Below are 27,021 nucleotides of genomic sequence, written 5' to 3' on the forward strand. Positions count from 1 at the left end.
TGGTCTTGTTTTAATTTTTTCAATCCTGGTGGCAAAGACCTGGATGTTCCTTCACTATTACTCTGGTTCATAAAAGCCTAATCACAGAGCTCCAGAAACCCAGTGATGTGACAATATAGACAAACAGCTAACTGAGGAAGTCCTAAACAAAAGCCCAACAATTCAAACTGATCCAATGAGCCACTGTGTGCTACTAAGATAAGTTATTTACTAAAATAATGGTCAGAAAAAGGAGGTTCTGTGACTTTCCCCATTTCAAAAAAATTCAACAGGTTACACAACATGAAGCTGTTACAACGCTTAACAGCAACAGAAGCTGTAAACACACACTGCTCTCTGTCATTCTGCTGACTCAGGGTAAAATCTGCCAAAATGAGAGCGGCTGTCATCCTGACCATCAGCTATGGGGCATAATTCACTTAATCAGCCCCACTGAGAAAACACATGTGAAACAGCACATGGGGCAATTAGTGTACCTTGGTGAGGAAAGTATCCAGGACTAAACATGTCTGCCGATACATACTACGTGAGGTAAAGCACCCAAGTGCATTTACCCACTTGACATTTAAATGTACACACAAACACAAGCAAATATAGTGTAGATAAGAGGTCAACAACATGTGTGCTCTGTAATTACCTTAATTTAGGCAGCAATCTCTCTTAATAGAGCGCACACATACTGTATGTTGTGTCTCCCTTGGGAGTAAGCAACAAGACTATATACAAAAAACAATGTGCAGTACTTAATTGTAAACACTCTCAACTGCTAACACTCCTTTGCTTTATTTCCATTTTAACAATTAACTTGATTTACTTAATTACTCATTGTTAACTTTTTATTCCTTTATTTTGTTCTTTGCTTGCATCTTTGATCGGAATCCCTAATTAAATTTGCTCAAATTGGCCTGCTGCGCTCAGACACAACTGGTGAAATCAGCCTAAAAGATTTTCCCAAACAGGAAATTGCAGCCTTGAAAAAGATTAATTCCTGCTTTTTACCAAGTTCATATGTGTTGCCTGGTTTAAAAGTGGGACAGCATAGTGGAGAGGAAGTGGTTAGCCCCTCTGATGGGATAATAATCTCCATTTATTTCAAATAAAGTCTTGTTATTTCTGGTGTCAGTGACATAATCATGTCCTCACTGCTACAGAGGAATAACCACACTTTCAGCACTAGCACTAAATCAGAAATATGTTCTTTCAATAAACTAAGCCCCAAAAATCAAAGCTGCATGTTATTTTACAAGGTTTTTATCATAACATCAAATCCCATCATGTTGTATTCTTCTACTTGTTATTATTTTTTACTCTTCTTGCAAGTATCAAGACTGAAAAGACTTTACGATAAGGTATTCAATTGTGACATAACAGAAAAGTAATTTGAGGAACAAGTACTGCTTCTAACATGGAAAGGGAAAGGTTTATATACAGTATTTCAATTTTCTGCCTCATCATTTTTTTACACATTCTTCCAAAATGCTTTCAAGTGTGGATACTGAACAATCCAGGCTCCTCCTGCTTTTAAGTCTTCCCATTTTTGCAATACATTTTCTTTCTGCCTCTTGTTACAGTACCTCTCCCTCGACTTTTCCTCTTCCAATTTTCTTCCTTACCCTTTCCCCCCAGCATCTTTTACCCTGCCTGACTTCACCCACTGCCATCCAACGACTGAGGTTTAGCCTGCAGTGACAACAAGCTTGATTTCAAACCCCCACAAAAGGAGCTTGTGATGGAAACTTCTCGCCACAACCGGCAGAGAGGGAGAAAGACCACCAGGCAGTTTAAATTCTGCGAGCTGTGGTCCTGCCTCTCTTGTTTCACTTCAATTGATGCAATTGGATGTGTCTCAGGATGATGGGCCACAAAACCACAGATCTCTATTAAGTGCACTCATGAGTTCAAATGATCACACACAGCCCTGCACACACAGATGTATGGTGAGACCCAACTGATGCACACACCACACACAGCTATGTAATTCCTCCCAGATGAACAGACTGATGGAGAGCATGTTCCAGAGACAGATGACAGCTCTGAACCCTCCACCAGTCAGTATCTGACTAGTAACTGGTGCCAGAGACAGAACACAGAAGAAGATACAACCCGAGGGGAAGTCTTAATTAAGTAAGTGTGTGTGTGTGACTGTGTGTGTGTGTTTGTGTTTATAAATTTATGATTGTCATTTATTGGGAAGAGTGGTTCTGTGGTGTGGCCTCTCATGCAGCCAAAGAAACATGGCGACCTTGCAGCAAATGGAAATCTCCTGCCTGGGTCATGTATATGTTTAAGTGTGTTTATACTTGTGCAGAAAGGTTTGTGGGTGTGTTGGAAGAAATGCTGCTGAAGGTATCGACGACAATAAATGAAGCCACATTTTCTCTGTCTCCTGTATTTCCTGTCACTATGCTCATTCCAGGAAAGAAGAAATAGCATAATTTTTTCAAGTAAATGTTACTGCTCATTTCATCTGCTAAATAGTGTATAATGACCTGATAATGCAATATCTAATGTTAAAAGCAAACTTCTCAGACATGTTCTTCAACAGCTGCAACTCAACTAAAATTATCTGAGGAAATAACTGTTGTGGTCGACCACAGATTTAAGAAAAATGAGAGTGCAGATCTGTCAACACAAGCCATCTATGTGCTATTATTGCTATGTGCTATCATAAACTTTGCAAAAAGTGGTAATAATAAGGACTGAATGATGATTTCAACTCGTAACCACATACTTTTTGAAGCTCCATTTACTGTACATCTGGTCTGGGAAACGGTGGGGTCAGATGCAATGAGCATAGTGGCCCCAACAAAGATGGTCCATATAAACAATGTCACATGGTAGCAGTCAAAGCCTTTAGTCTAATTGTCACCACAAGCGCCATATGACTGAGAATGATGTGTGGATTTGTGAATTTGTACAAAGGAAAACATTAAAGAGAGAGTTGAATGTAATCTGTCTGTGTGGTTGGGTGACGGCCTAGACTTTCTGTCTGAAAAGAAAAATGCAGACAAATATAAGGAAGAAGAGGGCAAAAGCAAGTAAATAATTTATTGCTTAAAGGAAGACAGAGTCCTATTTGGCAAGAATTATAACCATCACTGTCTACATCAGTGCCTTCAAGCAGACGATGTTCAATCTTTATCATATATACATTATACCTGCATGTAATAAGAGAGATGTTGAAATAGATTTTTGTACATTGGGACATACATTTATGCATTATTTGTCCAAGCATTATGTATAGAGAAAAAATGAATGTATGGAAATCAATGATACAAATTAGTTATTTTACGCTATGTAAATAAAACTGATTCAGTGACAATGAGATGTATGTGCTTCTATAGAGGATTCAAAGAAAAAATGTCACAAGCAGCAATGAGTTATAATTTTTCAGACCCAGTCTGACCCTTGTCTTCAAGGTTGACTTTTTACCATTACGGTTTTTCAACCATGCTCTTGAACTGTGATCTGTACATGATCTGCATAGGGTAAACATTTGGAGGGCATTCGTTTTATTGTTATTTTCTGAATTATTGTTTTTTTTTTTTGTTTGTTTGTTTGTTTGTTTTTTACATTTTTCCAGACTTTTTTGCTAAATATTTTTATTTGAGATGAATTTAAGTTGCGTTTGAGCTCACTGTACTTGTGCAACAAACCATACTGAGGATTTAGACTTTTTGAGCCACAGCACTTTTCAAAAGCAGATGTTTAACATAACAGACATCCTAACTTCAATAAATAATGTCACTGCCTCTCCATACTCCATACTCCATACTCCATACTCCATACTGACTTTCTGACTTTAGAAACTTTTCTAAAGCACAACTCTGCAGTCTTTTGTATTTACAATGTTTTAAAACTAATACTAGGTCTGGCATTGTTCTTACATCTTTATATATTTTGAGATTAGCTGATATATTGATTTTCCATTTTGAGTTAATATCAAGAAACAAACTGCCAAAATCTGGTTTGTATTTAGATTATCCCACACAGTCCTGACTTATCTCTAGCCACCACTTTGGCAGCTTATGCCCAGACCCAGACGTGTAAAAGCAAACTGTGCACACACAAACCATGTTGGGTTGTGGTCAAAGGAATGTGTCTGAGGATGAGCATAATGTCCATATACTTCAGAGGAGTTCTGGTCTGTTTTAAGATGAATGTTGTCAGAGCTGTGTTGCCATATCTCAGCACCTCCCCACTTTTTGTGCATCTAACCCCTTGACTTAAACATTTTTCACTTTCTATAAATACTGATTGATAGTGGGGGTTCTAGGTCAAGCTGTAATAAATCTTTCTTAACCTCTTCATCAACCTCACCTGTGAAAAATGTAAACCACAAAAACAAACAAATCATGGTCATAACTCCTGGTGACACCTTTACATGTTTATAACAACAACCTACAAAATCAAACTGCTTACAAAACTGACCCTGCCCTGACAGGTTGTGTTGTGCAACGTCTTCTTTACCTGTAATGCATAACAGGAAAGTGGTAGGACAAATGTGTATTTTATTGCCTTGACAACATATGAAAGATGAACAGGAGGGCTAGAGAGGAGGATGAAAAAGACAAAGCTGTGGCTTAGAGAGGCATCAGGTGGTAAATGCCTAAATGCCTCTCACTGAAAGAGAAAAAACTGGCACAGGCAGCAAACATACTGGGAACTCAGCTGTCTGTGATGTTTCTACATATGGTCTCCATTGTAGAAATAAAGGCCAAAACCCTGAGACTTGGCTCGGCCTGATCTTATGATTCACTCTTAGAAAAAAGTGGCCTTTTGAATTTAATGTGGTCTTTTAATTGCAGAAATTGCATTAATTTGCTTTAAAAGATAAGCAGAAGGCTTGAAAATAAATGGCAACAAGCTCAGTATTACAACCACAAAACTGCATAGCTCATGACCAGGCATTTTATGACTGATGGTGTAATCCCAGACTGCTCAAAAGTGATTGGGTGGTGTTTTTGGTTCAGTGTACCTCTTTTGTTTTACTAAGGAAATTCTAATTGTGCGTGCTGAAGCAGACAAAGAAACCTTGGATGCAGCAGATCAACACTGTCGACCACACACAGATGCACACTCAGATGTCTGAAGCGGTGATTTCCAACTGGTGTGCCACAGCGTGCAGGAGCGCCTTCAGATTTGCTCAGGTATGTTATGAATATTAAAAATTCAAGTTAACAATAATTATGTGGGAAAGTAGATTAAGTTAGCCTTTTGAGGTTTTCAGACAGTTGACCATGAGCTCAGCATGTGCTTGTCATCAATCTGACACAGAATAACAGGTTCATCAAAACAAGCTCAGGTTTCACACTGAATTATTCTCAAATGGAATGAACACAGTTCAATATATGTTAATTATTTTGTAATATTTCCATGTTTTACTGTGTGCCTAAGGGTTTTTGGAACATGTAACACGTGCCATGGCATAGCAGATATAGGGAAACATTGATCTAAGGTGGTCTTCATGATACATGACTTTTCCCAACACATACCCCTCAGAGGCAGAGGGCAGAGGGCACTGACAGCCTGACCTTCAGCCTTGCAGCCCATAATTCAGTTTCCCTCAACACTTGTCTGGTTAAGACACATTTGCCACAGTTGAAAACCATACAGGCCTCAGTGTCACTTTAAATCCTTAGATTCTTTGTTGTTTCATCTCTGTTTCTGTTCCCTTGCCTCTATCTTTACGGTCATTCCTCTGGTACAGACACAAAGACGTGTCACCAGTTGTCGAGCCTTTCAGGAAATGCTTCAGCACAACAAAGCAGTTTTCTCTGGAGGTGGAGGGACAAGAGGCATGAGAGAAAAAATGAATAAAGAACAACATATTGCAGACAGGTACAATGTTTCCTTCTCAGAGATTTGGCTTGCTGCCCACACGTCCAGTGGACTAGGCTAAAAAATTGCTCTGACAGAACAATAGAACTGTTAAAACTGCACAACTGAAAAAAGTCTTATTTCACTGTGGCCCATGAGCTCATCTACTTTCACAGACAACGCAGGCATCAGAGTACATACTGTCACTGAAAAACTTCCTGCTCACATAATGCTGTAAACCTTTTATATATTTCTAAGATCGTTAACCTGTTACAAGACTGCGAAGGTCTTTTCTGTATAGTAAAGCTGGGCAAGTAGAAGGAATTTAATTAAGCAGCAATAATAGAAATGAACATATTATCACCTTATAAAGTTGTTGTGGTAAATGTGTGAGTAAACAGTGTCTGATCACACATCCAGCAAATATGGAATAACATTAACATTCTTTCGGAGTTGTGTCTCTGGTCAAATGACATGTACATCTAATATTCATTCTTTTTTCTTTCTTCTTTTTTTGGTCACCACTTACTGCTGAGGGAATCATCTGTCTTTTTAACAGCTAAATGCGCCACTATTTTCAGTATGTGTTGAAGGATCATCCAACTCAAATAAATGCCTCCATGCGGTGAACACAGAATAACTCACAAACTGTGTCCTCCATCTAGGTCTATGAGTTAAGTACATTAGTATCGTATTAACAGTTCAATACTAAAATATCACTCTAAACGCTAGCAGCTAAAATGTACATGAACAGCTTTACACAGTAAAAAAAAAAAAAAAAAAAAGGCTTGGAGGATACAGCCAACATGAGGTCATGCCATACCAAACCATGGGAATTTTCAACCTTGGCACCTGATCTATGTCGGACATAAATCTAATGCACTCCAAATGAGTCCTCAAGACTCCAAAAGTATGATGTAAAACAATGAATGAATGAATCTGTTCTAAAAAAAAATCCCCCAGGAAAAAGTTTCCTTAATAATAACGTCTAGACTTCGATCTGTAAGTTTAAATTGACTATAAAACGCTGATTCAAGGAAAGCCTTCATTGAGGGGGCAACAGTAAAAGAGCTAAGGTTGCTGCTTATTATTTTGGGTAATAAAGCACAAAAATGCTGACTGGCAAATACTAATATACAACATAGTGTACATATGCGTGCAGCTGGTATAGCTGGCAACGAACAGCTGGAAACTATCCACCTGGATTCTAGGGCAATGAGTTTGAAAGAGTGGTTTGGAATCCAAACTTTGGTTCTAGAGGCATAAAACTGGGTCACTGTGTTATTCATAACTTTATTTGAATTTTCTGAATGTGCTAGGAAGCTTGATACTTCTGTAGTCACAACACTACCACAGCACTGGACACAACAAACTTCAGGAACAGTATTTAAAAGCTGCTCCTCACCAACAAAAGGCGACCAGTGGCAGCTGTTATCAAAATCACCTGACTTGCCTCGGGTGCTCAGCTCTCCTAAATAAATGGACTTGGAGTGACTGGCTGCTTATGCAGGAGACACATGGTAAGAGTTAGGGATAGGTCAGGTAAACATGTCTGCTCCAGAGCAGGAAAACACATCTTAGACATGCAGCAAAACATGCGTTTGTGACACACAAAGCAAGTTGTATAAATACACAGATGATAGCAGTCGAATTCCTCTGAAGTAAATTGCTTTTAAAATACACTTCAGCTTTGACACAAATCATTGTTGATTTTAATGTAGCAAATTATAGACACTTGACAGCACTGAGCACTGAGATAAAGCTTATGTCTGAAATGTCTGTGCATTAACATCTAATTTAACTGAAGCGCTGTTAAGCCATTGAGCTTTACTACTAAATATATGAATTATATCTGTTTAGAAACTAATGTGTGTCCAGAGTAATCCCATGGGTCTCCAGTAAACACTGCCTCATCATCAATTATGCTATCCTTTTCCCTATAGTCTGTTTCTGTCCAGTGTTCAGGCCTCCACACTTAGTTATCCAAAAGATGCTGCACACACAAACAGAACACCAGCCGCTAAAGGTCAAGAGGATATCAATGAGAGCCCAGACAGTGATGTCAGAGAGCCCTGAAGGTTACAACCAGGGCACATGAACCTTCAGGACCTCAGGATAAGGCTCGGAATTCAACAGAGGTTGGAAAACAAATCCAAAGCCTAGAGGGAAACCAACCTAACACGGTTGAGAGGACAAAGTACCACTGCATTTGACAAATGCCTCTTGAGTGGGTCACTCACTTCAAATGGATTTGTGTCAACAAGTGCATCAACTGGTCAACTACCTGTGACTTTTCTTAACACAAACAACATCCTTTCTCCATAATTAGCCTTGGAATCTCTAAAGCTGTCATACATACATTTGTAAACAAGGAACAGTGTTCCTGTAACAGCCCTCAGGTATGTGCTGCTTTCTGAGATGAAAGAGGGATAACCCCGGAGCACAGATTACAAAGCTAAATGGAGTTGAAACTATTGCACTAAGAGCACCTTGGGGCATTTCAGAAGGTGCATGGACGGCCCTAAAAATTAAAGGCCATTTTAATATTCCAGGCTAGGTCTATTAGAACATGAAAACACACAGACACACATTGTAGTCTGCCACACTCCGCTCTCTTCCTCTAATTCTCCACAACCTCCACCTCTCTCCTTTGGCATTCCTGCCTAATAGCATCATTATTGACTATGTCCAGCTAAACGCAGGCTCCTTGTAATCTCACACGGGCGAGGCACTTCAGACAAAAAAACTGCTGCTCTGGGTAGAAAGAAACAAAGGGAAACTGGGATGGTAGAAAAGGACACTGAACACCAACAAAGGGAGCTCTGAGATGAGCGTCTTTGATCATGCCGAGGAGGTAGAAGCCCGCCATCACTCCACACCCAGGGGTTTGGTTCCTTTCCCTCAAACCTAAGACAACTGGCAAGAAAAGGACACTAGACACTAGATACCAATAAAACAAACATAGAACTCCAAGATGCCAGTAACTGATTTAATTTTGAAATGTCAAAATCTTAAATCTGTACCGTTCTTGATAGGAACAAACTAATGTTAGGCAGACATCACTCACTGAGCCTCTCAGTCAGTCTAAGACTTCCTTGTGCCTTTCCTTGAACACATTCAGTGCAGCCAGAGAAAATTAGGATGTTTTCACTGTTCTGGCTCAGGACTTCAGCACACTGGGCATTTTATATGCCTCTGTTAGAAGTTTTGACAGTAGAAATATGACAAAAAAAATGAGGGTGCAGAGAAGGAGAAAGATGTTGCAGTTCATGGTTGTAGCCTTAACACCAAAGCCCCAGGGGAATCCCTACTCCAGCACACAGCAATTGAAATGACACAAAGAATATGAGGCTAAAGCTTTAACTTTCCGCTTTAAGAGTGAAGGTGTTCACATCTTCACTTCTAGCCCTTATATTAATCCTTAATATAAAAACAAGACAACCAGGGAGCAGAAGATACCATGGATCATGGCCTTCACTGACTGCAAAAGCTATGCAACCAACTATTTAATATAATAGCTTAATTTACTGTAAGTTTGTTAACTGCTGCTAAAAGAGCAGAAATTCTGACAAATTCCATTTGATGTGGATGCAAGTTAAAGCAGAGTTAAAGCGGAAAGTACACCATACTTTCTGCTCCATTTCAAGGCATTATGCCAGAGTACACAGCTAACACAACAAAAAAGTGTCACTGTCTTCATACATTCTGACTGCACTGAATGTGTGTGACTGTGGGCTAGGTCCCCCGCTGACCCAAGGCACTGACCCATCTCAACCTCAGCCAATTAAACACTCACACAAGCGCATACAGGACGCACACAAACACACCCTCTCACAGCAAGGTAGTGTTTACAAGGACGAGCATGTGTGTGTAAGGACGTCAGCTTAAAGGAGGAAAGAAGGAAATGTAGAATCCCTTGGGACACTGGAAACAAATCTGTGGACACATCCACATGTTAACTCAACTAATAAAAGCACCTCCTTCTCATACTGTAGAGCTTCTTTACTAATGTTAATTGGAAACCTGCACAATTTGACATTAGTCCTCCTGGAATAAAGGCCACACTTCCTGACTTGGGAATGGCAGGAGTGTTGTGAAATAAAGTTTATTTGGCTGTAAAATCTCAAATAAATGTTCCGTGAGTCTAGAGAGTCTGTTTGCAATACACCTTCGACTTCTGAGATTGGATTCCTTAATGACAGATCACTCATTGTTCTCTGGACTGTAACTGCAAAAAAGAGATGATCATGTTCACAGCTGTTATTTGAACAGTCCAGGACACTCTTATACTGCAGATTCTCTCATTAAGTGAAAGCCATTTTCAAAAGTAACTAAGGTATGAAATGATAACACAACAGGGTAGCTGAAACTCAACCCTTCCGCGGTTTCATTGGTGTGTTCTCAGACTGTAGTGCTGAGTACACAACCCCTGTGCCTCAGTAAAATGACTTGTGAAGTATCCTCTTGCTTTCTTTCTTTCTCTCCCTGCAGGATGGAGGAAAGGGGGGAGGCTTCCTGACTGATCTTCCCACACAAGCCTGACCCCAATATCCAGGCATCCTCCTGACACTCTCGCTTCACACACATGCACACACACACACACACACACACACAACTAAACGTACAACACAGACCGACAGAAACACAGACACACAAACACACACTCTAATGTTTACTGTGTCAGATTGCAGTGTAAATATAGGGGAAGCTCCGGGTCTCTGATTTAAAAGGAGCCAAATAAAACAGGAGGGACTGTGTTATCGCACTGGGTCGGATGGAAACTGGAGAATATGGATGTGTCAGAATGAAACGAAAACCCCTAAATAAATGTCCTTATGAAAACAAAACTGATTCTCTCCAGGGGTTTGGGATATTGTTGGAGAGGGACAAAAAGTGAGACAGAGAGACAGGGGCAGAAAAACATTTGGGGAAATGTTCAGCTACCCCTGCTTGCAGTGTGCTGTGGTAATCATTCCTCTATTCCCCCTGGGGGTTTTGGAGAACACATTCTGACATCCTCGTAAACATTTTAAGAAGCAAATGAACGTCACTTGGTGGTGAGGGACAAACACAAAGACACAGAGTTTGTAAAGAGAAGTCGACACCAAAGTTCTGACTCAAGCTGCTGCAGATTCAATTTACTGTATAGGGAAAATCCTATAATTACTTTCTAGTGGAGGTAACATTTGCTATGAATCAGGCCCTGAACATTGGATACAGTTTATATTCACAGTATTCTTTCACTTCTATCACTTTCTCCAAGACACAATGCATCACAGCTATTTTATCGTCTGCTAATGATCTTAGATTTACTTTCCCCCCTGAGGCACACAATAATGAATTCATCACTTGTAACACTTGTGTATACTGAGCATATTTCTTCCTTGAATATAATTATTATTCTAGGCACAGAGCTGGCGGATTGAAGCAATGATTGAGGAATTGTGCTTCATAAGAATTTGTGACATGCTGAAATTTAGCAGAGGAGAACAAACATCTGGAATAGGAATCTGTGTCTTCACCACACAGATCACCTCTGTCTATTCATCTCTCTCAGATCTCCTTGGATCAGTTTGTCTCTACAGTTGCTAAGTGAATTCAGGTTGAACTGAGCATATTTTAAGTGTATGTATCTTGAAGCAGTGAGGACAGAGTCCATATAAAACGTTATAAAGAACATTTTGGCAAGATAGCACACAATTTCTATAAAACTGGGAGTCTTTGGAAAGAAATTATTGGAATAAGTGGTACCATAAAGTGCCTAAAAGCCACTATTGAGTACAACAAATACTCAGATTTTCCCTTGGTTGTCTCTAATTTCTGCCACTACCTGTCTCTGCTGACCTGTATAAGATCTACAGTGGCATTTCTGGAAAGCACACATAGCAGCATGTCCCCTTGCTCTTGCTGTTGAATGAGCATTTATGCAGGTGGACACCTTCCACTTCTCACCTCCAAATCAGCACACAAACCCCCCTGACAAGGCATGACAGCAGCCTTTGATGGTGTTTTTGCAAGCCGGTAAGTGACCTCTCCTCCCTCTCAGAAAATAGTAATTACAGAAACTTAAAAACGCTTACGCAAAGTCTCTCCATCACCAAAATTTCAAACTTCAGATGTCAGCTTCAGTAAAGCTGTGGTTGTGATAATAAACATGAACACTTGCACGCTTTGCTTGCATTGCCATACTCCCATACCACTGCCCTGGAGTCCTAGTTAATGTGAATTATGCAACAGTGATTCTCTAGAATTGGTTCATATGACTGTCTACCTGCACCTCTGACTATCAAACTAAGGTTACTGTTAAAAAGCCCAATGATACAGTATATTTCCCAGACATAAGCTGTTCAGAATGAGAGAGCACCCAAGGGTGATGATAATCATCAAGCTGCATTGCAAACCTAAAGCCACACACTAACCCTGGCGGAATGCTAATGATAGTGACCGCCAGGCTGAACATCTGTGCGCTGAGACAAAATCCCCCAGAGTTCCTCCTCTGGAGGTGTGAGGAACATTAGGCATTCAAAGGGCGGATTGTGAGCAAACTATCACATTTCTCACTTTTCTGTGTGCTTTTGTTGCCACGACAAAGAGCAAATTCTAAACAATCACAAAAACACGTGCACGCGTTTTACAGTAAAACCGAGAAAACTCCATGCGTAATGAGGAGATCAATTAAGGTGACCAACACAGAATAAGACTTTCACTCCTTGTGTGTTCATTGTGTTACCTGGGTCATGGAAGGGGACCAGGGCGAAGTTATAGAGAGGTCTCTTCGGTCTGCTCAGGGATGTCTCCAAAATCTTGGATGCGCCCTCGATAACCTGGACCAGGTCGTCATACATGGAGCCGGTCACATCAAAGACGAATGCCAGGGTGGATGCCCCCTCCGGGATGTCCTCCCTTGTGGCCCCAGTCCCCGTGTCTTGCCCGGCGGAGAACGCCACTGACAGCGCAAGGGACAGCCACACCAACCTGGAGCCCATTTCAGAACAAAGTCTTCTCAGGCAGAGTTTTTGGGTGCTTTGTTCTCGTCAATCAGAACCTCAAGGTGAATCTCGAGCTAACGGCAGAGACATCGGGCTTTCAAACTGGACTGAAAAGTACTTAGAAATTCTGCTCTAAAAGGCACAGCATCAGTCCAAATAAAGCGGAATCCCTCTGCGGTCTTGCTGCTGTGTTCGTGCGCCTCTTTGGTTTCTTCGGTAGAAGTAGCAGCCTCTCACCTCTCTGTGAGCTTAAAGTCTGAGGTCCCAGCTGCTGCGGCAGTGCCTGTTGTCTGTTGGATCTGCAGAGTCAGGAGCCCTTGTTCAGCTCTGCTCTGTCATACAAAGACCACCTCTCAGCTGGGCAGAAAGTATCCGAAGCGCAAAATACCCCATGCAGAATAGCAGTGCTGTGATTGGATGAGATGTTTTGGGTTACTTGGAGCGACTGTGTGCGTGACTTGGTTTACCTCAGTCACGTTACACAACAACGGCGTTATAAAAACAGCTGCAGCTCTCCTAGGTTTCTCATTACCAAATACCTATGGTCATAAATGCGTATATTTTGATAGATTTACCTGCCACAAACGCACCTGTTGCATCTCTCACAGATATTTCTAAGGCCAGTAAAAAAGCAACCGGATTTACTTTTGTATAGCAAGTAAGTACTCAAGAGAGTCCAATTGCCTTTGTATGGCACTTGGAAATACCATAATGTGAATGACTTGACAGACTCTCACAGATATGTTTAGAGACAATGATATATGTGAACCAGTTGTATGCAAATTATTAGAGGGGCAAATAATGTTGAACTATTATGAACTATAATATTCAGACACAGGAAGTGATAAATGGGGTCAAAATGCTGATTTTAGTTATAAGACAAGCTGGTATGAAACAAGGACCATCACAAGACAGCTCCTCAGTGGTTTGTGCTCTGTATTGCCATCCAGCGGCTGTAGTCTGAAATCACACTTAATTGCCGTCCACAGTAATACACGTTTTGAATTTTTATTCAGTGTGCAGATGATATTATACTTGTTAGTTTATGAATAGATGTCTCCACCACTGTCCTTGAAAAGTCTTGATAGTCTTGACATGCTGTAAGTTTATGAAAAGGTAACAACAAGAAGAACAAAACACCAACAACAATAACAGCAGAAACACCAGAAAATGGTTTTAAATATGAGTGGAAAAAGTGAAAAATGAAAGTAAAGAATAATAAAAAATTAAAAATGAATCAAGGGATTTAAATCATATATGAAAAGAAGTGATATATTTTTTTAATCCAGACTGGTTTCAAAAAACCTCTGCAGATGTTTGGGTTACAATCTAGAGCAGCCTTCCATTATTTTAAGTAGTTTGGCCAGTTTGTTCTTCTTTTCTTCCTGTTCTTGTTGATAGCAGTAAATGAGAATAACACCAACAAGACAAGTATAAAGAGACACATGCAACAGTGTACTGTTTTTCATAATTTAACCCCCACCAAACTGTTTTAACCCTGTAAGGACAAAGCCTTCTTCATCCCAGAGGCTCGGGGAGATGAAAAGACTTTTGTAATGTCTCATAAAGAAGCTGAGCACATTTGTTCATTTGCTTATTTAAATCTTGCACATAAGTATAGTCTGAGGTACTTATACACTGAGAGTTTCCATTTTCTTCTACTTTCTACTTTGACTCCACTACATTTGAGAGACAATTAGTTTTTATTCTGCATCATTTATCTGACTGCTAGTGGTCACTGTTACTTTGTCAGTCAGATGTCAAATGATGTAGATTAACAGATCCAACAGACACATATCCTGTCTAAAGTGCTCACATAGTTTGTTTTCTATAACAGTTTGGGGGGGGGTCAAAACAGATTTGAGTATCAGAACTTTGTTTTTTCTTTTGTCCTCCTCCCATTAATCATCTCAACCCCTCAGATTTATCTTGTGACCCTTTGGAGGGGCCTAACCCCTTCGTTGGGAACCACTGGACCAAACTACCTAACTGTATATAAAGTAGTTAAACAGTAAGTAAACCAGAGTAAAATGTCGCTTATGTAGTGATGTATTAATATAAATAATCTAAAGACATATAAAAAAAAATATATCAGTCACTGGGGACATTTTACTGCATAATAAGGATTTTTACTCTTGCTACTTTAAGTATATTTTTGCCAACAAGACTTTGCACTTTTACTTAAGTAGAGGTTTGAATGCTGGACTTCAATTTGTAAAAGAGGTATTTTTATACCGATGTGCTGGTACTTTTACTTAAGCAAAGAATCTGAGTACTTTTAGCACCACTGCTGTGCAGACTTTGTTTGTTCTGTCACCCCCCTCAGTCACTGCAAACAACAAACAATTGACATATTTTGGCACTAGGGGGGGCTAGTTCTCCATGGATCGATTGCTGTAGTGCTGCTGTTGCAGAACCTCAAAAATGGATTTGAGCATAGAGACTGTGAAAATTACAGACAAATAAAGGTTTAGAGAACATCTGAAAATTACTGCCACAACCCCAACCTTTGTTGATTACTTAAAAACCCTCTGTCTGTAAAAAGACAGAGTTGGCGCAAACTGTGTTACTACACCCTATGATGCATTATTTGGATAATCCTGTAACTGCAGGAAGTAGTACTGTACATGGCAATCTGAGCAGTAAGGAAAAGGCAAGTAAAAAAGGAAGACAGGCTGGCTGGTCAGGGGTTCATCCTACAACAAGATAATAACCCAAAACATTCGAAGGGAAGAATTAGACAGTGATCTCACATGATGTAAGACCAGCACAGTTTCCAGACTTAGACCCCATCAAGCTTTTTTTTTAGGATGAACTGGACACAAGAGAGCAAAACAACCTACAAGTGCAACACATTTCTGGGAACCTCTGCAACAGTGTTGGAACAAACTTTCCAAACAGTGTTTCATTTCCATTGTAGACAGCCAAAAGTGTATTCAGCTGCTGAATGAGGCAAAACATTTGATTAAAATTAAGATGAAAGATTCCACGATTCCTTTTTTTAAACTTTATCAATTCTTTCTTTCACACATTAATTTCAGAGTACACTGAGACATTATATTACGTAAATTTCAGTAATAACTGGAAAAATGGAGGTGTTCAAAAACTTTGTGAAATGAATTGTCTTTTTTGGCTTTACTGGAGGATGTGGATGGAAAGTTACATGGAAACATTCAAATAAGAATCCAAACCTCACTAACCAAGACTCACTCAAATGATGTGGGACGTGTGCATCTGCTGATGAGAATTTTGCATGGCAAACAAATAGGGAGGCTAAAGCTTCTTGAAAATGCACCATGGCAAATCTACACAGCAAGCAAGCAGTGATTACACAACACATTTAAATAAATCATGTCTTTTCCAAGCTGAAATAACAGGAGTCAAAGGTACATCCTGTTCCTACAAGCTCATACAGAGAAAAAATAATAAAGGGATTGTTGATGCACTCACTCACACTCTCACACACTAATTTCACATCCTATTATATATACAACTGTCATTCCTTTCTACTGTGTGGGCAGGTTAGCAAAATGATTGACTCATCTCAAAGCAATCTGCAGCAGCAGATATGTTGAAATACTGTGATGGCACAGTCCTGTGTGCTTCCTCTGGAATAAGGTGGAGAGGTAGATGAAATCGGTGCCAGAGCTGGAAGCATATAAAGATCTGTATGAGTGTATCTACTCTCTCACACATGATATAGCTTGTTTTCAGGGTGTGCAGGAGATAGAGTTCTGCTTAAGTGAAGTGAAGTGTGAGCAAACAGAGCTGAAGATTGTTTGTGTTCAGTAGGAGCTGGCACAGTTGTTTCCACATCACAACCCAGTTCAGCAGGTAAACATTCAAATAAACCCTTATGATCTTTTGACTATAAAAGTGTAAATGATTAAAGAGATAGCATAATCAATCATTCATTACTACAGTGAGGCATTTAGTTTAACTGTTAGCATCATACTCAATTGGAATAGAAAATTAAGTTTTGATTTGAAAATGAGAAATTGCTGCACCTAATAGATTTACATTATGACTACTACAGTAGAGCTTGAAGAGTTTGTCCCAACAGGATGTGTACACTAACACAGCATTGTTTCAAGGCAACCATCAAGACAAACACAGCCCTAATCCAAAGAAAATAAATGAGTGATTGACTTGTATCAGTCGTTGTACAAGCTCCATATCTTGTGTCAATGACATATTAGTCTTGTTTGACTGGTTTTGGTGTAACTTTCTGGAAATATACAACATAATTAATATGACTGCGATTCCATGAGTAATACCTTCTTTTACTTTACTAGGTTTTAAGAACAAAAAATCATGTCTTAAAACAAAAATCATTCCCTCCTGTGTCCATTAATGCGGGTTCTGGTGGAAAACAGCCTTCTTTTATTTCTTTTGCACAAAAAGCCAAAATGCTACATGACTGGTTTTGGCAGCCAGTTTGGTTATTCTAGGTTCTGGCAAGGGTTGGTGGCTTGGCGGGAATATACATGTCTGAGCCTGAGGCAGTTGCTCCATAGATTTACCAAACCTGACAAAACCAAATAATCAAGTGGACTTGACATTAAAGTTGCGTAACTTCCTTTTCCATTGCACAACAAACGTCAACCCAACTTTCACAAACTGTTTTTAAACTAACTTTCTCCCTCACTCTTCCAGTAACTTTCAGACAATACAGTGGGGAGAGTAGGAAATGTGTGTGAAAATGGAATGTTTTGAAAATCCTGCAGCGCATGTTTCAGAAAGATAGCAGTGTCTTCAATGACTAACACAGAGGTATGACACAGATTTGAGCATGTGCAGGTAAATGGATGGCATGTGCAATACAGTCTCTGCACTGTGACAAAAATAGTGAAATAAAGGAGAGAAGAGAAAGTCTCTCTCTCTCTCTCTCTCTCTATCCCTCTCTCTCTCTCTCTCCAAAGAACAGTTGGCAATTCACTTTCCCTGAGGATTTCATTATTTCTTCAGACTAGGAAGGACGGCATAGCAGAGATCTAACATCAACCAGCTACAAGGCACTTGCAGATTATTTTTCAAATATATGCATATGCCTTTTGACCACCAGGCACACCTAAAAGTTAAAAATCAGACTTTGCAGACTTTTTCCCTCTTTGTTATCAAATATGAAATGACGTGGTGGCTGCAAAATGAATATAATGTACTGGCATGAAAGACAAAGTCATGGAATCATGAAGGAAAGGAGGAGATCTCAATGAGAGAGCAACATTTAATTCTACATACTAAACAGCCGTGCATAGTTTGACAAAGAAAGAGAAGTTTTAAATTGAGTATTTTCTCTCTGTGAACCATAGAGACACAAAGAGCCTTTAAGGGGGAAGAGAGCTAAAGTAATGACAGGAAGGAAAGAGTGAGAAAGTTGGGTCACAACATAGTTTTACACCAATAACCTTCTCCTGCCTCCACTTCTTCTAGCAGCCCTCTTTTTCACTCTCTCTCTCTCTCTCTCTTGATTATTCTCAAAAATACCTCAGATGGGAAATGGACAAGAAGGTGCTGGTTCGTGTGTGTGTGTGTGTTTCTGCCTGTGTTGTAGTTCTCTATAGCTTGTAAAGTACAAATTACTGGCTGCAGAGTGCAGACTCACAGGACAGGCACACAAACACCAGCCCCTCTGTCTACCAAACAAGATCCACATGACACATGTGCTCCATCCCTCCAGTAAGCCAACCAGAAAGCCCGCCCTGGGGCCTGGTGCTCTGTTGCCCAACAGACCTAATCCCAGGACTTACTGCCTCTCATCTCACTAAAGTCCCTCTTTTGTCGTGAACATAACTCATCTAGCCAATGAGGCTCAGTGGTTGTGCATATGCACACCAACGTACCCTTTGTAATTCCTATCCTTTCTTTCTTTTATCTCTCTTTCCCACTATGTGTCCCTTGCTTTCATAAACACACACTATACAGTATAGACAGGGGTAACCACGTGAATACCAGCATTTGTGTGCACAAACAATTGCCCCCATTTTCTCAATGTCTCATTCCCTCTCTCTCTCAGACATCAGCCACAAACAAACAGAGATGAAAAGATTTCTTTGTTCCTTGGCTATTTTTATCTGGAGTTTGTAAGTCATGAAAAATGAGTGAAAGAAGGAAAAGAAGGAGAGAACAGCAGATAAATGTGTCAAGAAAAAAGGAAAAGAAGTGAAAGTTAAATTCAGTGGAACTGTTACACTGCAAAGAGCACATGGCTTCTGTAACTTTAAAGCAAAAATACTGCAGACCTTACACTATGAGAATATCTGAACATCTGCCTGACTGACTTCTGAAAATCATTCTTCATTTTAAGTCAGGCGATAATGGAAAAGACAGATGAGGAAAGAAGCTTCTCCATCTGTCAGACTCAGATCTAACTGGATCTGGCCAGACTGCTGCCTTACTATCTCATTTCATTGTTCCTTGCACCTTTCCCTGTCTCTCTCTGTACTTTGGCATCTGGTGTCATTTGGTTTGCACATTCCTCCATTCAAAGCCACTGTTAATACTGATCACATAATCAAACTGTGATTCAGGCTTTGTTTTTCACTGACTGGGAACACAGACTCTACAAGGACAGTGTGCATACGTGTATGTGTGCATGTGAGGGTATGGGCGTGTCAGAAAGTGAAAGGGAGAAACGGAGAATAAGGGCAAGCACAACGTGCAGAGTGTGAGAATAAGAGTAAACTGCAGCAAGGACAAGACTTGTGACCTACAGTAATTTCCAATGGCTCATTTACTTTTGAAAATGCACCTGTTTGTCCCAGTTCACTGCACTGAGACTGCCTTGGTTGCCATGGTAACAATTATAGCACTTTCACAAACAGGCAGAGTGACATAATAGCAAGATTAAGTCAGTTACTGTACATGATTATATGAACAAATATATTAGATAGCCCTGTGATAGCCTGGCAGCCTGTCCAGGGCATGCCCCGCCTCTTGCCCATTGTGAGCTGGGATTGGGTTTTACGCAGCTATTTACTCACATGATTCTATTTCTACAACTGCATTACCACAGAAACAACATGTAGCATTTTTAGCACATAATGTGTGTAAGTCAATACTCAAGGGCTACCAATCTATGGTGAATATTTATCATCCTCTGCAAATACCTAAAGTTGTTATTCATGGTTTTAAATCTTTTAAATATTTGGAAAATATTTTAGGAATGTATAAAGGGAAACATATTTCCTTATAAACTTCCTTGTGGCCTTGATAGGGGTGCACAAATAAGAGTACAATCTCTACTGATTCTTATTTTGAGGATTAACACCAGTATCTATAGGCGTGATAACACAAGAATGGATCCATCCCACATTAGATCACGTTCTGGGCACATGAACATATGTACATACACGCCCTGCTTCTCTGCTGCTGTTGTTTACATATATGCAGTCATCACCTGATTATATTCATATTTGTAAATTTGGTGTTGTGGTATGACCCACCTGTAGTTTTTAAAATTATGTAAGGTGTTTGGCATTGGGTTGACTAATTAAATAATAACCAATAGCTAAGCTTGGTAAACTGAGGATGCTCAGTCACTGCTGCTTCCTGGGTAAAGTGGATTTTTTTTTTTTTTATCCCACAGCAGAAATTGATACAAGGCTGTTAGGAGGATATGATATTGTCTGTGTTACATACTACTTTAACATTTACGTCTTTGAAGAGGAACTTGGGTCACTCATATGACTTGACCTATGTGAGTAATTACAGCTTCCCTTTTTTTACTACTCTGCTGAATGAACCAGTCAAACTGTGGCAAATGGCTACTGTCTGTCTGTCAATCTGTATGCAGTAGACAACAGAGAAGAGAAAAGTGCTGAGCTGTCTGATTTTTCCTTGTTACTTTCCTTGAGTCCTTACCCTTGTTGCCGATATCACTCAGTTTTTTCCTTTTCTGTCTTGAACATCTCCTTTCCGTGTCTTCCTTCTTTTTTTCCATCTTAGCATGAGTGAGTGCATAATTGAGTGTTTCTGTGGAAGTCAAGGAACAGAAGAACAATGGAAGATCGTGCTGTCCAGTAATGACAACAATGAATTGTGCCATAAATAATAAAATTAGAAAGTTTAAGCAATGGCTTAGAGAAAAAGGAGACGGAGGGTGGGTGGACGTGTACAACAAATAAGTGTGTGTCTTTCTCAGTCTGGTTGACAATCACTTTGTCTCTTCCTTTTTCACATAAACCCACACACCTGCATGTAAGCAGCCCCTGTTCATACACACACACACACACAAGATACAAAACAAGAAGTAGACACACACTAGGGTATTATGGGAAAGAAGACTTTGTATCTTCCCATTCAATTGGTTTCTCAAAACATCACCCTGCTATAATCACAGCTGATTCTCTGACAATTAAGTCTTTCACTGCCCACAGTTTTCTTGTCATATAAAGACATCTGTGTGTGCAGAAGGCTTACTGTAGGTACAAGCACATTTGTGTGTTGAGGGACATTGTGTCTTGAAACTGTCCCCCCACACAAAGAAGCACCAATCAGAAAATAACAAGTTTCATCACTAAGTCTCACTTCCCATGGCCTTGAGGAAGCTGACTCGTGGATGTTTATCTTACATAAGAGCATGGAAGAATGCTAAGTCTGCATGTTTGAAAATACTGCCTTTTTGCAGCTGAAGAGAAGCATAATAAATATGCTTCATGCTACAAGTCTTGTGTTTTTAGTACATTTTAATCATTTTTAGCTGATTAGATCCTCCACTAAAATCATTGTGTTTTTGATTTGAGTTGAGCAAGGTCAGGAAGTGTTCCATTCCTCTGGTTAGCATGTGAGTTCCCACCGCATATTTCCATATAGTCTTTTAACACAAGTGTTGCCCTGTGCAAAGTATGTAATTTATTCTGTTTGCCATTTTGTAGTAATAACTGAATTACTTTGTGAGGATTTTTATGCTCTACAGTGTATATTGGAATTGTACTAATTTTTTGTGAAACTATGAGCAACATTTCACGAAAACCATACACATTCACAAAGAAAAAAAAGACAGTAATGCACATTAAAAGAGGAAATGATAGAAATGTTTTAGGGTCCTTGCATACCTCAACTAGGGTTGACGATATCCACCATAGACTCTTTTGTGAAGGAGCATCAACACTGGTGGAACAGGCCTCTAGATTCAATTAAAACCTACATGAAAACCACATAGCAGCAACTGAGATACAATACAAATTCAAAAAATTGTATTCATCTGTCATATTAGTCAGTTGGAACCATACATGTTGAGACAAATGGAAAAGACTGGGTACAGTGAACACAGAAACAGTAGTGTGGAAAATATTTAGCTAATTAGCTAATGGTCACAACAACATATCTCATATATTTCAGATGAGTAGAGCTAGTGACCAAATTACCTACAAAAGGAGTAAACCAAAGGTTAACGCTAGCTATTAGCTGTTAGCTAATGTCTCCAAATCAGCTGAGTTCCTTTAAGTATTAAAATTAAAAACAGACTTTTCTTCATAAGTGTAGTTATAGTCTTTAAAAACCAGATACATTAGCTAGCTGCCTCTGCTAGCCTCTGCTAGCGTTGTGACACTGCTACTGTCGAAACTAGCTTGTTTAGCTTAGCTTAGATGTTGTCAGTTACAGTTTGAACCCAGTTGGTTTGGAGGAAAAAAAATGTGAAGGACACTGCTTCAGGATATTTCACTTGTGTTTTCAAATTACCTTACCTCCTTGTGATTTTCCTTGAGGAAACCATTAACTCTGGTCAAAGATAAGCTGCTCTGGACTGTTTTGTCAGCTGTATCATAAAAAAAAAATCAGAAAGTTAATAGAAAACTAGCATGGGGGCTTTAAAAAGTACTTAAATAGTTTAATATTAACATGGTACAGCTATGTGTGTCACCTTGTTGACATCTGACAGTAAAGTCCCAACATAGCATCATGAAATCATATCCTTTCATTTGCATAAAAACATGAAAACATTTCTTCAGGGAAGACTGGCTAACGTAGGAAAAGCACACAGGTGCAAATGATAAAGTTAACGATGGCTAAAGTCTGTTTAGCTGCTTTGGTTTTGTGGCTCTGATACTGTGCGTGTTGGCTCACTGTCACTCTAATGTCCTTGAACAGAACAGACCCAATGTTGATTTTATTTGTAACACCTGCACATTTCCTACTATGACCAGTCAAAATGTGTGCCCTGAAAAAAGACCTGTTAGAGTTGAAATTCCTGTTTTAGAGGGACACAGAACCTGTGTCGTGAATCATCATTTTTATCGAAATGAGCTTACTGTCTTTGATCTAGATGAGTTCTAATGCCTGGCATAAATTATATAGTCCTTGATATTTTCTACCACGGTGCTCCACATCCATCCTACATACTTAAACAAAACAAGACAATCATACATGCTGCAAAATATGTGGACATCATACTGTATTTGACAGACAAATTTATTTTCCAACACTGTCTACCTCAGTGCTGCCACAGAAACTCACGTGTATGGGTTTCAGGTTACTAATATACTTCACCATGGTAACGCAGGGATGTTGGCAAGTGAGCAGATTTATATGTGGGGAGAGGTGTATCGACAAGGTCAGTGCAGGTTTTCCTAATCAGAGATCAGAGTGGGTGCTGCTGCCATATGTGCATGCATGTGTATTTACTATATGTGTTGTGTGTATACGGGTCAGTATGACAGATTGAATGCAGCATGACATCTGCTGTTTTGTTATGGCTTTTCTAAATACAAAAATCATTCCTGAAATAGCACAAAGCACACTGGGCGGACTGTGCTGCAACAGTAACATTCATGCAGTGGTGCCTGTATATTCAGCCTCCCCTTCCAGGTAAGCAGAGCTTTACTGTGTATCAGCTCAGTGACCTTGGTCATCAGTGAAAGGTAAGGGTTTATTTTTGAGCTGGCCAAGTGTGTACATAGCATGTTCTCTATGCTGCAGGTCATGTGATAGAAGAAGCACAAAAATTACAGATTATCCATCCATTTCGTGTACATTTCTCATCACTACCCTACACTATTTTTTGCTCTTATCATTAATCTGTCACAACTGAAGTAAACTTACTTATCTGACTTGTACATCAGTGTCAGTACGTCCCCCATCAATCTCTCTGCCTCAGCGATCTCCCCAATCAATCTAACATGAAAACAGCCTGGGGACACTCTCCCCTGCATTTCCTGTCTCTCCTCACTGTCACTGTCAGAAACAAAACGGAAATGCCAGGTAGAAAAAAACATAAAGACAGCATGATGAGACCTTTAGGAAGGCCAAACAGGGTATTCTAGAAAGTAAGTGATTGTTTTTGCACAAAACACAGGATCGTGGTCAAAATATCAACACCGCTGGAATGTGACATTGAGAAAAATACAAGATGTACGTGGAGCTGAGCCATAATACAGGACTATTTTTAAGGAAACCACTCCATCCGAAGCAGTTGCATTATTAATGCATCCACAAAAAAGGCTGTATATTCATCTCAAGAAGCATCTCTGTTGTCATCTCACCACTGCACTTTATTTCCTTTGCCATCTTCAGCTCTAACTTTTTGACTTATTCTTGCACTTTTTACTGCTCACCATCATGTAATAAAAAAATACATTACATTATTTGGCTGTAATGTCAACTGTGCTTTTCAGGTATTTAAGATACATAACAGGTATATTTAGATGAAGGTGTTTGACATATACAGTATAATTATCATTTTTGACAGTTTGAAGGGAACAACATTGAACCATGAAGCCAACTTATTTGCTGATGAAAGGTTTTTAGTCATAAATGCTAAAAATATAATTATCATACATTACATAATGCACTATTTGTTATATAACATTGTGCAGATTTTATATAATTATTCATAAATATTAGATTTTCTTAAATAAATAAATACAGTATCATGTGTTATTGTACTATGCTCAATTATGTATTGTCACTGTTACATAGAGCGAAACAGCCATGGGTTTCTTATGATCCAGTTCCTAAAGTAAATATTATGGTCTGCCACAGCGACACATGCCTGCTGACATTTACTGTTGGTGCCACAACAAAACACATCACACAGACAACAAAGATGATAAAAACAGAAGCTGCTTGAATAACATTGCAGCATAAATCAGCAAATTTTCCACAAGATAAGCACATGGTTTCATCCATATGTGCTTGAATGAGCAGAGCCTTCGCCTTGTACTTGAGCAGTACAAGGCCACTGTCTCTATCTCTGTTTGGGCTACTGAATGTAAACAGGAAACATCAATCCCAGCTTTTGCTTCTACATGTCTTTTACACAATGCAAAACAAACTGTTCAATCATACTACCCACAGCAGTAAAGAGGTCTGATAACAATGTGTGTGTGTAATGCATACAGTAAGACAGACAGCCACCACATACTGTATCCATCAACATGCATTAGCACTCTAATCTTTTGCCACAACTAAATGACTGTACTGTAATGCCATGGCCTCTCCTCTTACAGCACTGCTCATTTGGGTATATAACCCAAAGTCATCTGTCTGCTTCATTAATCTCCTATTTGCTTTCACAAACACAGACTGAAGTTGAGCGTAGATCAGAAGCACAAAAGTTCATTTAACTTCCAAGAGGCAAGTTGTCAACAAATAAAGGTGCATATTACCATGCAGAAAACCAAGAATTTGGCAGCATTTGGTTGATGAATTGCAAACTCAGACACCATGAAACAGCCCACATTAACAAACATAATTTAGCCTCTACACAACCGTACATATACAATTTTTGGAGACCAATTTCCCCTTTTCAAAATCCACAGGCCCAGTTCACCTTAAAGGGACAGGTGTATACACTACAGAAACCAGGTCATATGCCCCAGAAAATACATTAGTGCAAATATGCAGACCTACTAATTCTGACCCTGTGAAGGCTCACAGCCTCACAGCCACAATAGGCTGGTAGCCCCCATGCACTGATTCACCTTAATTTCTTAGATTTTGACATTGTTTGACACTAATCTTGCACATATACATAAATGACAACATCGCCCTCAATTCCATGTAACATACTCTTCATTTATTTTAATTTGTTGAAAGTACATTAGTTCTATGTGTAGAACATTTAGTTAACTTTTGTATATTCTACATTAAGTTAAGTTTATTTATCTTATGTTGTTTTCTTTCTGTTTTACCAGTACTGGGTCGGGGGGGGGCTCCTTGGTTCCATGGCTAGGGACATCTGGCTAGGGCTTGGGCAAAAGGATTGGCCCCAGGAAGCAGTGGCCTAAATACAGGAAGTCCCAATCAGGCTGTACCAAGTGCCCACCACACTGAAGGGGACAGGGGATATTTGGTCTAGATATTTTGTGCATTTTCTTCAGATTTAAGTTCATCTGGATACTTTAGTTAGTAGTATGCATATTTTAGTGTCACAGACTAACTGTCCTGTGTTATTTCTTTTATAACCAGTTGGTGTGTTGTGTGTTGTGTTTTATGTTATCCCTAATGTGCGTAACTGGTCTGATCAGCTAGTATATATGCCCCCTCTGTTTTCTGTTTGTGAGGACAGTTGAGTTTTGTTAGGGTGTTTGGATTGGTGAATTATTTTGCTATCACAGCCTGAAATCTGTTCATTTTGCCTCTTATGGGCTCAGAACTTTAGTGCTTGAGTTTTTGTAAACTCATTAAATTTTTGGGATAAATAAAGCCATAATTTTTTAACATCTACCTGTGACTCCTCATGCCTTCTAGCTCAGTCCCTCACAGCCACACAATTCTGAGGCTCTTGACATTTCTTAGAATTGCAGCTGTGCATCCAGTTGTTCTGTCTGTGAATCAGCACAAAATCTGAAATGTTCCAGTTTATTGTGGCATCTTTGATTAATTCTGAGTTAAGCTCCTTGACCCAGACAGTTGGGATGAATATCAGGTACAACAGCACTTAAATACAACTTTAATCAGAGTGATTAGATTGTAAAAATTTACTGTGTACACTATGTACTACAGTCAATCTGTTTATGTATGAAGCAATTTCCTCTCTAGGATTAATAATGTACTACTGCCTCTGAGACGCTGGCAGTGTGAATTGCCAGTGAGTCCAGTTATAACTAAACTGGGGTCAAAGTGGGTAAGACCTCCTCTCTGGAAGGGCACTGGTTAAAAGTTAAACCACTTACAGAGAATGTTACTGATAGCCAAGAGCCACTGTGTGCCTATAGAGGTGTGTGACTGTGTATGTTTGCCTATGTGAATGTGTACACAACATTTGCTT

The 27,021-nt window shown here is 39.5% G+C and overlaps 1 protein-coding gene and 1 long non-coding RNA gene across 2 annotated transcripts in view; both read right to left on the bottom strand.

Annotated features, from left to right (window-relative positions):
* Positions 1–13,183, bottom strand: part of hmcn1 (hemicentin 1) — an 80,522-nt gene extending 67,339 nt beyond the window's left edge. Inside the window, 1 exon segment of the mRNA XM_051077051.1 lies at positions 12,551–13,183. Coding sequence (XP_050933008.1) covers positions 12,551–12,806 — 256 coding nt within the window. The 5' untranslated portion in view covers positions 12,807–13,183.
* Positions 13,184–15,919: 2,736 nt separating this feature from the next.
* On the bottom strand, positions 15,920–26,052 carry LOC127143477 (uncharacterized). Its single transcript, XR_007814926.1, has 5 exons — positions 25,943–26,052; positions 22,499–22,569; positions 21,866–21,953; positions 20,673–20,783; positions 15,920–16,457 (listed from the first exon to the last, which is right to left on the bottom strand). It is a non-coding gene; the product is annotated as an uncharacterized LOC127143477 (long non-coding RNA).
* Between the last annotated feature and the right edge of the window lie 969 nt (positions 26,053–27,021).

The sequence above is a fragment of the Lates calcarifer genome, linkage group LG17, assembly GCF_001640805.2.
Source record: "Lates calcarifer isolate ASB-BC8 linkage group LG17, TLL_Latcal_v3, whole genome shotgun sequence".
In the NCBI taxonomy this organism is placed as follows: domain Eukaryota; kingdom Metazoa; phylum Chordata; class Actinopteri; family Centropomidae; genus Lates; species Lates calcarifer.